The sequence below is a fragment of the Telopea speciosissima genome, chromosome 2 (genome assembly GCF_018873765.1).
Source record: "Telopea speciosissima isolate NSW1024214 ecotype Mountain lineage chromosome 2, Tspe_v1, whole genome shotgun sequence".
NCBI lineage: Eukaryota > Viridiplantae > Streptophyta > Magnoliopsida > Proteales > Proteaceae > Telopea > Telopea speciosissima.
In genome coordinates this window covers 77,893,497-77,909,973 of record NC_057917.1, presented here as the reverse complement: position 1 = coordinate 77,909,973, position 16,477 = coordinate 77,893,497, and the positions used below count along the sequence as shown (strand labels likewise).

Below are 16,477 nucleotides of genomic sequence, written 5' to 3'. Positions count from 1 at the left end.
GTAGTTGAATTTGAGGTTGAAATTTGACATTTAACTTATTTTGACCATTTTCTAGATATCCAATGGTCAAATTTTTCACATCACTTTTTCCACATGACAAAATTTAAGTATGTCCGTTAAGGATATTGCTCTTAAACGACTGAACATAAATTATTATTATTTTTTGCTTTTTTAATACTCAAAGGTAATTTCATTCATTAATACCATAGAGGGGAAGACGAAATCATCGGCAAACCTAACCAATGAGTTTTGTTTCATTTTTACTGAAAATTCTAAAACCAAAATAAATGAGAGTCATGGATTTGGAATTTGTTTCTTTTGAGCTAATTTGTTGGATTAAAATGGGATAAAATGAATTAATCAAGTATGCCCATCTCTTAGATCAGTTCAAAGGTTCTCATTGTCCAATGCTATGCTTTTTCATTAACTAACATGTAATATTATCTTAAATTGATGATTTAAAAATAGGCAGAATGTTCTCTATGCCATAGCGGAGCCTATGCCCAAGCACATGGGCAGCCTGTGCAGGGGGCAGGGTGGTCGCAGACTGCGTTGCAGCATAGAGAACAACGCCCCTTTAAAATATTTGATAATAATAAATGAGAAAGAGAAGAGTTAATGGTCCTCACACCGTAACTCTTCTCCAAGTCTTTCATCCCAAATGTAGAGTTCGGATATGTCTTGTCTTCTTTGTCATGTCCATGTCATTACTTACTAGAAATATATCACCCACATAATAACACAAGGATAGTTTTGAATTTTCATGCTTTGTGTAAAGAACCAAAGAAGTTTACAACAAAAACAAAATTCTAACATGGCCTTATGAAAAAGTCAATACCATTGGCAAGAATAATGTTTTAATCCATATAAGGAGTCAATACCATTGTCAAGAAGAATGTTTTAACCCATTTAAGGATTTATTCAATTGATAAACGTTGTTGAAAAAAAAAAATTGAACCATCTGGCTATTGTATAAGTGTATTTGATTTAACTTTCATTTAGAAAAGTGGTTGTAACGTCCATTTGGTATAACTCCAAATCCATTATTACAACAATAGCCACTGTGATTCTTATTGACACAAAATTTGCAACGTGAGAATATGATCAACAAAGTCTATCCCGAGGTTTTGTGTAAACCTCTTTACAATTAACCTTGCCTTGTATCTTTTTATAATACCAATGACTTTAAGTCTATTTTTAAGAACTCACTTAGAACCAATGACCTTCCTATCTTTTGGAAGATCTGTTAGTTTCCAAACTCCATTTTTTTTTCAATTGACTATAACTTTTCTTCCATGGCTTTTTGCTAGTTTTTGGCATTTGCTAATTTCATGGTTATCTAAAACAATAATTAATCTTAAAAACATAAGGAAAAAATAAATAAAATCTATACTAGGGCCTACTATGAAGAATCATTGGAAATTTTAACACTATTGTGTGTCTTATCTAATTGAGGCTATTCTAGAGAAACCAAAAATATTCGTTTAATTGAGTGTTCGTCTCATCAAATTCTTCAATTAAGATAACTTGCATTTCATGCTTCCCACAACTATGTTGGAAGTGTGTCCATCAAATTTGAATTTTCAATTAATATTTATATTTATTTCTTATGCATGATTATTGATGACTACGGTTGTCCTTAGGTATTCACCTGAAATTGTTATCGATTAGGGAAGGATTGGACATCCTATTCGTATGACCATCACACTATATATTCTTAGGAGTGGTGATTCTAAGACACAGATTCGAGTACACATACATTGTGAACAGTGAACTATATTATACTGGAGTTTTACATGTGTCACTATCAGCTCATGAAGAACGAGATTCTCGTTAATAGAATTCATTGGTCCCTTGATCTGAGAGATTCTTGCCATTCCATTTTTTCATCATGTATTTTGGTTAGAGATATAAATGGATCGAATACGGATCATATGTAGTATGATCCAAATATCTCCTAATTGGATACAGATACCCCTAAATGGATATAAATGCGAATCAGATCTGCATTTTTTACACTCTATTTACATTATTGACTTGTGTAACCCAGACCTGTATCCCCTAGCGTATACGATTTGCTCTAAATCGATGTCCCTCAGTTGTCTTAGCTCTCTTCCTCATTCTCAGTACCTGTAGAATATTCAAGAACTCTAAAGATCATTAACTCCTTATTTTTATTTTTTTTGGTTGATTTCTATTTGAATCATAGCAAATATGTTTTGGATTATCTAAATTCAAATCCAAATACCCTAAACAGAAACATATTCGAATCGAATATGGATTTTTTACTATTCGTTTACATCCATAATTTTGGTGCACCAATGGTTGATGTCTATCACATACATATCAATGTATTGGATTCATGATGTTTGAACGTGAATGAGAGAGACACTCAACATGAAATCCATTACTCTAAAGGGGAATATTGAGGAGAGGAAATATTCATGTATGATTGGACAAAAATCCAAGTTTCTTACCCAAAAAAAATAAAAATAAAAAAAATTTGGCACTAGTTATGTAAATTGTTTACAACTTGTTTTTAAAAATCAATGTAATTTATAATGTTATTTTATTAACATTTTGAAAAAATGTTTTGTCCGATCATTGACACAAGATCTTTGTACAAGCATGTTCAATGGACTAGGGTTTGGCAATGATAAGTTTACATGCCCTATAATCCATTACATGATATTGTTCAGTAGAGGGACTTATTTGCAATATATATATATATATTAACATTGTTTTAATTAAATTGACAGATAGTATAAGATATTTGGATTAGGTAAGATATCCAATGGGATCCTACATCTTCCCTCTTAGTAGCAAACAATGATACTTGTTATTGTGAGGGAATTGAAGCCGACTTTAAATGGGCAACTTAATTTATAAAATAGAGGAAAGGGAGGAGAGAAGGCCACAATTTGATTTTCTCTTCCTCTCCCCCCTCCTTCCCTCTTTTTTTTTGTGTTTGGTAGTGGGTCGGGTTTTGTGAAACCCTAAATTGAGAGTGACAGTGTGTGTATGTGTGCTCCCTACGAAGGTTGTTCCTTATATTACTAGAATGAGAAAGAGCTAAGATTGCGTGGAAGAATTATACTTGTGATTCTCAAGTAACCCGTTTTCTCACTAGAATTTTATGGATTGGGGATCGTTGCTAGGCTACGTGGTCCTTGCACCAGTGTGGGGGCCAATGAGAGCATACGCCATGGCATTATCATGGGTGGAATTTTCAAATTTCACGGTGGTGGGGCCGTCATTTTGACCCCCTCTGTGTCTAGGTGGAAGCACCACTCATCCTGGCAGAGATCTTTTTCCCAACTTTATATTGGCAATCTTGCATGTAAAAGGATGTTCAGGGTAGGAATGCTACAAGGAGAAAACTAAATGACATTGTGTGGAAAATCTCTCCCCTTAATTTTCCTTACCCTCGTCTATGCATTCCAATGTATTTTGTTGGAAATACAATACTTGTTACAGGCTGGTTGTAATCAATTATGGGATTGACTTGAATGTACTCCATATAATAAATTTAGGGTGAGTTTGGTTTATATGGGTATGAAACTCTCAAGTGCAACTATTTCATTTTAGTGACCTAAATCTTGTCATGTTATGTTTTGTTTTGTGATGTGATTTTTTTTTTTGGGTATAAGTTTTGTGATATGATGATGTGCTTGGATTTCTCAACCTTACATTTTAAGGAAAAACACTGCCACAGTGTTAGTGTGCAGATTTTTATGCACACTTTCTCATATCTCACTCATGGACCCCACACTCTATTTTTCTTTAAACCACTCCCCCTAGTGGATGATTCGAACGTAGTTTCCCTCATTGATGAGAAATTGCATTCTGGTGCTGTAGCGCTCCCTCTCCCTACATTTTATTGTGAATTTATGGCAAACTACAATCTAAATTTATTAGTTAAGCCTAGTGATTGCTTTCAACAGTTGTGACTATTTGTATTGGGTATTTGATGATGGTGATTAGTGAATACATGCATATTCTTTAGATATTTTGGCAATCCACTATGAAAGAAACAATGGACTTGATGAGAAATTAATAATTGTAACACCACCATTTTCATGATACCTCAATGCATTGAGAGAGGTGTATAGTGCATCTACTGCCAAATTTGTCTATCACATCTAGATCATAACAAGAGAAATATTTACGTATTGAGTTTGTCATTTGGAATTAGTTTTTCTTCACAAAAGATGAAATGATATCATGTCTCTATTACCAACGATTGTAACTCTAGGATCTGAGTCGGACTTCGTATAATAGATGAGGAGAATGATGGGCCTCATTCCTTCTTGTTGTCATTTTATGTTTTCAATCACTCAATGGGAGATAGATATTTTGCCTTTTTGTGTGTAGAGAGAATATAAAACCTACTCAAAGGATTTATTGGAAATAACTTAATGCTTTTTTTTTTTATGTTTGAAATTATTTTTTTATAAATATTTATTGCACATGACATAAAAGTGTAAGGGAAAAAGAAGGCTGCAAGGCTATATGATGCCTATGCCTAGAAACAAGAAGAGTGAAATGACAGTCCTATCCTTGTGAAATGAAAAATCCCACCCCTATTGGATGCTCTCATATGTGCTCTCAGTGGCGTCATAATGGTGCAGGGGCCACACAGCCAGACAACAATCCCCCTCCCAAAATTTAAACAATAAATAAGGAAAAAAAAAGAGAAGGTTGACATTTGATAAGGATGGAACACAAATCTTGAAGAATTGGCAAAATAGCACTAGTCAAGGCAAGCAACTTGCAAATGCCCATTCGTTCAAAAAAAAAAGAAAAGAAAAAAGATAATGCCCAAACTGAAATTATTTTCTCAACCAAACCTTTTATGTAATTAATTTTCAATTACATTTTGCGATTACATATCATCCCAATATCATATATATTACCCAAACTTCATTCGCCCAACACTTTTTCTTCCTTTACACTTCTTTACAGCCCCGCGATTGCAGGGTTTTTTTTATGTCCCTTTACCTCTCTCTCTCTCTCTCCCCCCATTTCGTGGCCTTCCACCAAATCCAACTATTCCCCTGCAAATACCCAAATCTCTTAAGTCCCACCGTTGATCTTTATTTTCTGAGTCACTGAGAAGAAGGAATCCTCCCAAGGAGTTGGAATTCTAGGGTTTCTTCTTTGGGTTGTCTTCTGTCTTGTCTTTACTTCTGTGTTAGGAGATCAGAGGATTCCGTTTGAAGGCTTTCTGGAGCTTCTTGGCTTGTCGGATTTTCAAATCTGAGTTTCAGGGATATCCTGCTGACTGTTCTGAAGTTCAATTGCGCCTGTCAAGATGTTTTGGCGTATGGCAGGATTGTCCACGGCATCTCCCGTGAGTTGGCGTTCTTGAATCTCTGGTTTTTATTGATAAATGTCATGGGTTTATTGATTGAATTTCGAATGTAGGGCTAAATGTTTGTATTTTGTTTTATTGCATTGTTTGAGGATTAAGTGTATTCGTTGATGTTCTGCGATGCATTCCTTTTGGTAATTTGAAAATTTTGTCTAGTGCGTGCAATGGTATGAGTATTCCAAGTGGTAAAGTATTGAGCCGAGTCACCAAATTGAAAACAGTCATAGGATTACTTTCCAGTAGCTCACATCTACACACTCGATTTGGATGGGAATGAATTTGATGAGATTTGGTGAGATACAAGTTCACAGGAACACGGAGGCAGAAGTCTTTCCTGTTCAAATTTGAGGAAGATGCTGTAAACGTATAGTTAATCCGGGCTCTTAAAATATAAAGGAAACTGAATGGACTACCTAGAACTGTTTGGAACCTTTAGGAGGTGCTAATCCTACTTGGAGGTTGCAACTAATATAAGAATTTTTTGGAGCAGATTCTCTGTGGCATTTCTTCATATGTGGTGCCAATTAGTTGCCAATTAAACATTCAACAAAGGGATGGGAGAAAGCATACAGTGAATCCCACTGCAGTTATTACAACCACTGTATGTTCTCTCCTGCCTCTTTATTGGATTGTGTTTCAGGTGCTGCAAAGATTATTGCTATTGAGGATCACAGATCATAATCAACTGCCACTATTAAATCAGGAATGATTGACCTATAGTGGTGGAAAACTTGAAATATGTCTACTTCTTCAATCCTCTGCTCTCTTTCCTCTTTAGTCTATAAACTAATTCGATGACTTGTTGGTTTTGTTTCTTATGAAGGTATTCCCCGTTAGAGTTGTGTTATTTCCGTTAATTATAGTTTGAGAAAAGCTTCTAAAACTCGGGTTTTGACCAGCTAGAAATCAGGATATGGTCCAAACCCGTGATTTTTTCCCAGCCAAATCGAGTTGGTTGTTTCGAGGTCCAGGAATGTTTTTTTTTTTATCTGATTTTTTGTATACAACCTATTTTTGACATTTTAAACACAATGAATGAACTATTTTTACAAAAAAAAAAACTTTCAGAATGGTACTTGTGGTTTTATACCCCCTATTTGAATCTAATACAAATAGTTAAAAAATAAAAAATTCTAAAAGGATAAAAAGTCACCCCCCCAATTTCGAAAACAAAAGTTGGATTTTTGTCGGTAGGTGCAACTTTCAACTTTTTAATGCTGGGTTTTTTCTCAAATCTAAAAATTTCATAAATCTTAATATGGTAAAACATTGCTAAAAATCGAAAGTGCAGTAAAATATTCATTTGTTTTGATGTCTAAAAAATATTTTCATTCATAGCAATTTTAAACAACATTCATACACACCAAATTAGGTTTGACCGGAACATAACTCCTTCAATATAAATTAGATTTAAGCAATCTTGGATTTGTTGGAAAGCTTTCACCAAATTCGGTTTGACTGGAACATAACTCTTTCAACAAAGTTTTCCAACAAATCCAAGATTGCTTAAATCTGATTTATATTGAAGGAGTTATGTTTTTGGTATGCGCGAGTGCTATTTAAAATCGCTTTGAATGAAAATATTTTTTAGACATCAAAACAAATGAATATGGTACCGCACTTTCGTTTTTTAACAATGTTTTACCATATTAAGATTTATGAAATTTGTAGATTTGAGAAAAACCCCAACATTAGAAAGTTGAAAATTTTACCTACTGCCGAAAATCCAGTTTTTGTTCTTGAACTAGGGGGGGTTCACTTTTTATCATTTTGGAATTTGATTTTTTAACTATTTTTATTGGGGGTATTTGCTTATTTATGAATAATATCTTAAGTAAATGAAATACAAAATATAAAAACATTTACTTAAATGATATTAGGGATAAATAAGTGCCTGCCCTGGTTTCCAACTAGGTTTACTCAAGTTTCGATGGGGATAAGGGACACTTATATTGGTATTCAGGTTGAAACTATCGAAATAAGGTTGAAATTTGGTCGAAACATGTCGAAACTGGTCGAGTTGGGTCGAACATGGAACCTTTTAAAGTCGATGGCCATCTCGTCTCAGTTTCTCGCGAAACCGAAATATCTCAGTCAAGACTGCAAGTTTCGACCGAGATTTATTGCCATGGTTTGGGATTGGCTCAATTTTCATATAAATGGTAAGACCAGAGACAGTTTGATCTATTTTGTCTAATTACCTACTGATGCTGTTACACGACAGTGGTTGTAGGGATTTGGGATTATTTTGTAATTTGCAATTTCCTTCTCACATGATTTTTTTCTCTCTCTCCGGGTGGGCCCCATATGAATGATACCTTTTTCAAGATAGCCATTGGTGTGGCGTGCAGATTCCTTCCCATACTTACAACGTAGAAATCTTCTCTTTTTATTTTATTAGGGAAGTAGACATACGTAGGAGATTTGATTTTTATTTAGTTTCCCAGTTTGGTTTGGTTTGGTTTGGTTACTATATTCAATTATGTAGGATAATTGGACTTTTTGCTTATTTATATTGTAACCATTGAACGAAAGTAGAGGATTGAAATATTGAATTTGAAGTTGAGTTTTACCTCACGGGCGTGTGTGGGCATGCTGTCTTCCTCTTCTCATCTCTCTCTTTCCATGGTTCCAACTTGGGGCTTCCAGGTACAATTTCTTCTTTGCATCCTTTCTTTCTTACAATTATTCTATTTACTTCCCTGTTCCTGCAACTCAATCAATTCTCAACTGTTCTCCCTCATATTTTGGAGATTGTATCTCTACATTGTGGTGAGTTGAAACTCTATAATCTAGACACAACATATATCTCTGCTGAGAGCTCCCAAAAGCTTTCAAAACTGGTCTGAAATTCTACTGCCAGACCTCATTTCAGGTTGATTTGTCTCACCTGTTGTGTGATATTTGAATTGATTATCGGTTGCTTTTGGAAGGCCTATGGGTGAAGACCTTAACCTTAGAATCTCTAGTCCAAAGGTGGAGTAACGAAGGAGATCTTCTCTCCTTTCCCTCCTTTCGATTCCAACCATAGGCCAAAATAAAGTATTCCAAGGCCTAATTGGCCCAATTGAACACCTTTAACTACATCAATTCCACCAATGTTGGTAAAAATAGTCCTCGAGTTTAATAGAAGGGGAATCAACACCACTCGATTGACATCCACGATCATCGGTTTTGATGGTATGATGATTCTCATGACCAAAATCAGCAACGATCGTCTTCCTCACATCCAAGGTTTGTGGAAGCAGGAGGAAATCAATGGTCTTGACTCTTGATCTCTACGAATTGTGTTTCCTCAATTGCTATCATCTCTTGATGATCATCGAGTTCTTCTGTCTTTGGATTTTATTCCTTTGCTGAATCTTTTATCATGTTCAACACTTTCTCACAGAGGTGTATATTATTATTGGCAACCTCTCAAAACCTTATTTGGAGATCACAAAGTCCATCCACGAATTTCTTCATGTTTATCTCGATGCAAAATTGAACCACAGTATTTTGAGATTCAAACAAATCAAAATCAATCACCATAGGGTTTTTCGGTCTGATACCAATTGATGCCAGTTGAGATCGAACAACCAATCTAATGGGCCCAATCAAGGGATTGAAAGTTGAGAAGAATTGTTGGATTATGTTGGGCAGATCTGACCTTAGATCTAATGGTTAAAAATAATAATAAAAAAATCCAGATCTGACGATGGAAGATAACAGAGATAAATGTATGAAGTTCTAATGAAAATTGGATATTAAATAGTAACTGTGAGGAGTCGATGGGCCAAACAAGGGAGAGAAAATATGAGATGAAAAATGGATATCGATGGGAAGGAATAGGGGAGAAAAGAAGGAAAGAGAGGAGATCGCGGTGGAGGAAGAGGAGAAAAGAGAGAAATCTCCAGCCGTGGAGAGGCTGGGCGATTGCCAAACAAATAAATCAATCCATTACCCAAAAATCATCATAAATCGTGCGGGTGGTTACGTATTTTTAGAAAATAGAAAATATCTGAACTTCCTATGTTAGACTTCCTAATAATTAGGACTCTTAAACAACTAAGAACTCTAGAATTGTAGATTCCTAAACTAATTCATAGATTCATAACTAGTCTCCTAACCAACTAACAACACCAACATGGGTGATTTTTGGGCTTATAAAAGAGGAACATTACAATAAACACAAAAATAACAAGCCAAAGCCCATAAGACCCAGCCGTGAGCCGAAATAAAGTATTTCAAGACCCAATTGACCCAATTGAACACCCTTAATTGCATCACCCTTACTCTCGTTTATTTTTCATAGTTGAGTCTTGAACTTGTCTGAAATTATGCAATTGACATTATTCCTTATTTTGTCACTGGTGGGCCGATAGTGATTTGAACCTGGGGATCGCATCACCCACCCTGTCTGTCCTCTCATTGATATCTTTAAGGCATTTTGTAGCTGAGTAATCTTTGGAAAGCATAGATATGATCCAAAGTTAAGTGGGAATAGCAGAGGAGTTGAAATCTTTCTTTTTTTCTCCTCTCTCCCCTACTTTAACACTTCAAAAAGCTCCAAAACTTCACACATTGATCAGGTTCTATAATCTATTTTTAGTCTACAGCTTCTGTGGCCCCATCATCCAAGATGTTCCACACACACTCCTGCGAAAGGAGGGGGGGGGAGGAAGAAGATGAAAGGAGGAGGATAAAGTATTGGTCAAGATACCTATAGTAATACCCCTAAAATTAAAAATCGGCTGCCATTGTTGGAGGTCCATTTTGAGTGTGGTAGTGTGATTTTATGTAACCTTTGTTACTTTTTTTTTTAACATTTGGAAATGTCTTCATTCTATCACTATTGCAAAGCTTTGTAGTACATGTATGAAATTTAATAGATAATAATCCATCAGCACTGTATGATGTGCAAAAGATATCAAAATGTTAGGGTACTTAAAAAGTATGTATTTGTGAGGACTTTGATGATGTTACAATCTATGCTTTTGATGTATCCAGCACCTTCTTTTATTTGCAATATAATCGGCTAAAACTGTGATATGTTGTGCAAATGATTTTAAACAATAAACCCTATAGTTTAGAAAAGTAAATGTACTTCTCAGAACCTCTATAATGTAATAGATTACTTGTCCAGGACTTTCATTTATATGCTATAAGAATATCTTTTTACCCCAAAGCAATCATCATTCGCTATAGTTAGAGGGCAAAAGCTTCCTTCACTGCTTCTCGGGTAAGCTTCTCTAAACAGCTCACCCTTTATGGACCATGCGGAGGACCAAGCTTGGTAAACCGACTATTGGATGGGGCTATGTTCCTCATGTATTAGACCCATGTGAGTCATGTCAAATTTCTGCTTCATGACACAGTTTTTTATCTTTAAATATTTTATTTTTAATGGTTGAAGGCTCTCAGCCAAAGTGGAAATTGCTACCAATTTTCTAAGTTTTTTGTTTTTTGTTTTTTTGTTTTTAATTTTTATCACTTTGTGTGTGGGAAAATAGACATGGGCTGAAACTTTCTAGTGTTGAGTTTGGACAAGCTGAGCGCAAGTGACTTTTGCGGGAGGCAGAATGCAAAAGCTGCTGGCTCTCTCTGGGTCAGATGTGATGTAGATCAAATGATATATCTTCAAGTGATGGCCTCAATTAAGTATTGGTAGAAAAAAGATTCTAATCTGATGGTTGATATGGCCAGATCTGATTAGGTATGATACAACAACAACAACAACAACAGCAACAACAGCAACAACTCAACCTTATCCCAACTAAATGGGGTCGGCTACACGGATCCTTACACACACACAAACACAAAACAAGAGAAAGCGAAGTAGGGAACACAACAGCCCCAACTACAAATAAGTCTAAAACAAACTAATTGGGGTCGGCTACACGGATCCTTGCCTTCCAATCAACTCTATTTGACGTCACACTAGAAACAAGACCTAAACTATGCATGTCCTTCCTCCCCACCTTACTTAGGGTCATTTTAGGCCTGCCCCTAGCTCTTTTAGTACCTTTAATTTGAATTATGATAATAGAAATTAATGAAGACATTTCAGGGAGAGAATATATGGGACAATGCTTACAGTCGGCGTAGAAAGTAGAAATTAAATGGAGAAAAGAAGAAAGGATATAGGTTGTTGATTGGTGTAGATAACAGAGAAAATAGGAATGAAGACGGAGAAAATGTGGTGCTGTCGTATGGGAGGTTCAGATCTGGTGACAGAGTTTGCTGGTTTCCTACTACTTCAGGCATGTTCACCACAAAGTTTGCATGGGACCTTCTCAGAACAAGAGGTCCAACCTCTCTTTGGTGAAAGATTGTTTGGTTCAAAGGTCACATCCCCCGGCACAGCTTCTGTGTATGGTGAGCTCTCTCTGACTGCCTCCTTATGCAGCCGTTCCTTCTCCACCGACATATCCCTGTGCCCCCTAACTGCTGCCTCTGCTAAACTACCACCGAAGATGTTGACCACCACTTTTTTGATTGCCCCCTCTCCTCAATTTGGGCAGGAGTTTTGGAGCGCTGGTGGCCTAGGAGACGAAGAATCCTTCCTTTCAATAGAGAGTAGATCTGGGTAGACATGGCATTCTCCGGAAACTCTATTTGTGGTATGATTGGGAAGCTTGTTTTTGGTGCGACCATCTCTTCTATTTGGATGGAGCGCAATTCTAGAAGATGGACCTCCAACTTGAGGTCTCTCCATCAGATTTGGGATTCCATCTTCTTTGATGTCATGAGCAAAATTCCTAGGACCTCCTCCTCTTGTATTACCTCCCCAAGGAACAGGCATATTGTTGTCTCCTGGGGCCTTTCCTCTGATCTCCTCTCCCCCCCGGTTGAGGGCTCTCTTCCTTCTATGTAGCATTGTTTATCTTCCTTTGCCCCTCTGGGGGCTTCCCTGTTTTTTCTTTTCCTTTTGGTAATGAATATATTATTCACCAAAAAAAGAAAAAGGAAAGAAAGAGAAAGTTTAGGAGAGAAAGATAGGAGAAAGGTGTGATTGGGAGGAAAGAGAGGGAATAAGGTGAGAGGAGAAACTTACCGAGAGAGAGAGAGAAGACAACTCGAAAGGAAAGTGAGAGGAGGGAGAGAGCCACTCAAGGCAATAACAAACTAATCCATTCCAATAAAATCCTAATTGTTTGGGAGGGGGGGTTGATTACATTCCTTATTTATAGAAACTGAAATAAAATATCCTAGGTTGACTCAACTACTAAGACTTTCCTAACTTAATTCAAAGACTAACAACTTGGGATAAGATAATGTGTCACACTAATAAAATAAGAATTTTCGTACACCCCAAGACCCAACTTTTAGGTCTTATATTTCAGCTCATTGCAACAATAATTATCAAAAACTAAAGCTAACCAAACGTATACTAAAACCTAGCCTGCATTTAGATGTGGTTGATGTGCCCAGCAGGTTTGGAGGGTCACCCAGCTTAGTTTTGAGGTAGTCAGCAAAAGCTGCAGCTGGGGCCTGCTCATCTGAACATCTCTGACCTGGGTGTGACCTAAGGTGTGGCCAGTCAAAGCATGAAAGTGCCTGCCGACCTTTTGCCAAAATATAGCCGAGTGGTGATATGGACAACTTATCCATCAACCACATGTCTGATATTAGGACTGTATAGACAAGCTTGTTTACTTTGGACTGTGTTATGGACATTTTCCATTATAGACGACAGTAGCAACAACAACAACATTAACAATAATACCATCTGGTAGATTTCCCCCTTTTTTTTTCCTGCCAAAAGTAATACTATATGGTGGACGTTTTCCCATTTATTTCAGCCATTAGCGCCAAATCAGTGGATGGCTGATGTGGCAATTCTAACTGTTTGATAGATGGGACGCAATGTGGATTGACCTCCGGTCAAATTCTGAACTGAACTCAATCAGTTGGTCAGCCATATATTGAAGCTTCTCAAAGACAGTCTGAATATTGACTACAATTTACTTGTTGGTTGCACCGCGCCACCTTTTGTTATGCATTTGGGCCAAAACTTGCTATGAGTCAAGATGATGTGTGCATAAAATTCGGATTCCAATAAAGCTTCCATGTGGCAAATATTTAGGGCTATCTGGACAAGGTTATCACGAGCTGTGAAGGGAACTCAAGCGCTAACATTGATAGGGTATTAATATTAATGTTCTGTAACATCATCTTCATCCATTAACTTTGTAGCACATGCTTAAAAGATAAATTAATAAGGGTCTTGCTTTAGATAGTGTTAATTTTTATCAGAAAAGTTCTATTATTCTGGTGGAACGTTTCATTATTGTTCCTCCATCCCCAAATTGGGTAAATTTATCATGCAACTGCAATTATTTTGCTCCTTTGTTGGCCTCCATAGGTTGTATAAAAGGCTATTCTTATTTAATATATTATTTTTGTTTTGGTGATATGATATTCCTAAGTTGCAAACTGTATACATCATACATTCACGACTCTTTTCAACTGAAATAAATTCTATTCCAACACATGCATCATACACCTAAGAGTAGTAATCATGCTTTCTTTCTCTCTCTCTCTCTTTCTCTCAAACGACTAATAACTTGTAAATTAGCAATATCTTTTATCCAGTCCAAACTTCAGCATGTGTTCAGCACTCTTGTTTGGATGACAAGATTCAGACTCTTGTAAGAATATGAGCTTGTTTGGTTATCTGATTATTCCTCACTTTTAATTATCAGCTAGGTTATTAATCATGAAACTACAATTTGGCTATGTTTTTCATATATTACTCAATATGTATTTTGCTTTTATAAAGCTTTAGAATATCCATTTTATTTTGAATTCTAAAAGGATTCTTTTAATTATCTTTCTATCTTTAAGTTTTTTTTTGTTTTATGGTCCTCCCAGGTGGAGACAATTTTAGACAAGGACAACTTCACTTTGGAGGAACTTCTTGACGAAGATGAAATAATTCAAGAGTGCAAAGCTCTCAATGGGCGTCTTATTAATTTGTAATACTCTACTTATCTCTCCTTTCTTTATAATCTTCTGTTCGTTGTTTACTTCATTTGCCTAGGAAACCCGAGACATAACTGCGTTAGGTGTGGCTGCAATGGTTCATTTTTATGTTCTGTTCTGTTCATGTTTCTGGGTATTGGTATCCACATGCACTTACTGTAGTCCAAATGCACTGGTATATATTTTTACTAGAAGTTTTATTTTTCAATTCCTAACTCATTTGTTATGGTTTATTAAGTTTGGTTGCTGGGTGTTGATCCCATGACATGGGTTTGTATCCATCCTCTATTGAGATGCCTGCAGAAAAATTAAGAAGATATAGTAGTTGTGGTTGTTCCCTTCATTTTCCTAGCACTCTGATCCATAACTGTGTTAGATGCAGCCTATTTGGCTCATTCATTTGTTCTTTTCATTTCTTTGTGTAGTAAAAATCCATTTACGTACTGTATTCCAAACGCAGTGCTAGTTATTTCCACTTTCTATTCCTATACAATTTTCTCTTTTTTTTTTTTGGGGGGGGGGGGGGGTGGGGGTTGGTTTATATAATATTTAAGTTGTTGGGTGATACCTGACCTGGATTTATAGCCATTCATGACAGTTTCCAACTGACATACCGGCATGCTTATGATAAATCAAACAGTTAACAGGACTTGGGAGTTGGATAAAATGCTTAGTTGTTTTTTTTTGGGGGTGGGAATAAGTAATAATTTATTGATAAATATAAAAGTACAGCTAGTAGTACAGGAACAAACATTACACCCTCAAAATTCAACGGCTACCAATTTCCAGTACAATACACATGCTTGCACTTGGACATATCAAAAGGTGAAGGTGTAGTATCATTCGCGTGACATAGCCTTAGACAAACTACCCTTTGTTTTACCAAATCATCAGCCCGTTGGTACTTCTTGATTTCAATTGAAATTGAAACCATGTCTGAGAACAAGGTAATAAATGGGTAATATAAGGAGTTAAACGTCAGGGTTCATCTACAGGATTCTCCATCCATCGAATAATGTTGGCTGAGTGTCCCTATATAATAGCATAACTGAATACCTTCCCTGATTAATGGTTCTTCGCCATCCTTACTGCCAACAGCTCTTCGGTCATTTTATTTCTCCTAAATTTTTTTGGGTACCCTTTCTTGTGTATGATCAACAAACAATCTCGTTTTGTTTAACCTGATTTCATGCCATATTTGAAAATGTTAGTTGTAGCTTTTTTATTGTTGTGATACGAGATAAGAAACTCATTATGTTGGATGGACATCTTACTCTTGTGGGGTCATGATAGATGCAAATGAGCGTTCTTGACAAGTTGAATCTGTTGTCTGTTTCAACTGGCCACATTAGACCCGTCTGATGGATCAAGTTTTACTCCAATACAAGTAGTGCAATGCTTTAGCGGAAATTACAAAAATGACATTGGATTCCCTTGCAGTAAATTGCATTCTTGTAATTTTTGAAGCTCTAAGCTCATTTTCTAACCACTTACCATACTATGCCGAAATTGATCAGCGAGATTGGTCTTAGGGTACCCACTGTTGTACCCATCCAACTCTGCCACGTGGCCAAAAGAACATGGCATCTTGAGAAAATCAAACACCAATAAAGGTTTTGGCATTTATATTTACACTTTTGAGGTCCTGAAAAAGAATTTGTTTTTGGTTGAATTAGAAGAAAGATGTGATTTTTTTTCCCAAAAAAGAAATGAAAAAACAAAGTTGTATTGTTTGTGATTTACTTTGACTTTTCCTCAAATATTATTCTCTATCCCTGTGGCATTATGGTGTACATTATTGTTTTTGTATATCTTTAGTCATATATGATAGCTTTTAATTAATACAAATCTACTTGACTTTTCAAAAAAAAAAAGAAAAAGTCGGGGGGGGTATGATAGCTATATAGTCTTCTATTTACTGCATAATTAGATTGTCTTATCCTCTTTTTATTTTTTTTATTTTCTTTTTCTGTTCTGGAGTCTGAGAGAAAGGGCCCAGGTGGAGCAACTGCTTCGGTACATTGTGGAGGAAGCTCCTGAAGATGCTGAAAAGAGACGCACTTTCAAGTAATTATCTGTTAATTTTGCATGCAAATTTTGCTGTCAGACAGAGTCTCTTGCAATAGATTGACTTGT

General features: G+C 36.1%; 1 protein-coding gene across 1 annotated transcript in view; it reads left to right on the top strand.

The window, feature by feature from the left end:
• The first annotated feature begins 4,938 nt into the window (after positions 1 to 4,938).
• Positions 4,939 to 16,477, top strand: part of LOC122651329 (serine/threonine-protein phosphatase 6 regulatory subunit 3-like) — a 55,354-nt gene continuing 43,815 nt past the window's right edge. Inside the window, exons 1-3 of the mRNA XM_043844679.1 lie at positions 4,939 to 5,353; positions 14,231 to 14,334; positions 16,322 to 16,408. Coding sequence (XP_043700614.1) covers positions 5,315 to 5,353; positions 14,231 to 14,334; positions 16,322 to 16,408 — 230 coding nt within the window. The 5' untranslated portion in view covers positions 4,939 to 5,314. The remainder of the gene's footprint in view (positions 5,354 to 14,230; positions 14,335 to 16,321; positions 16,409 to 16,477) is intronic.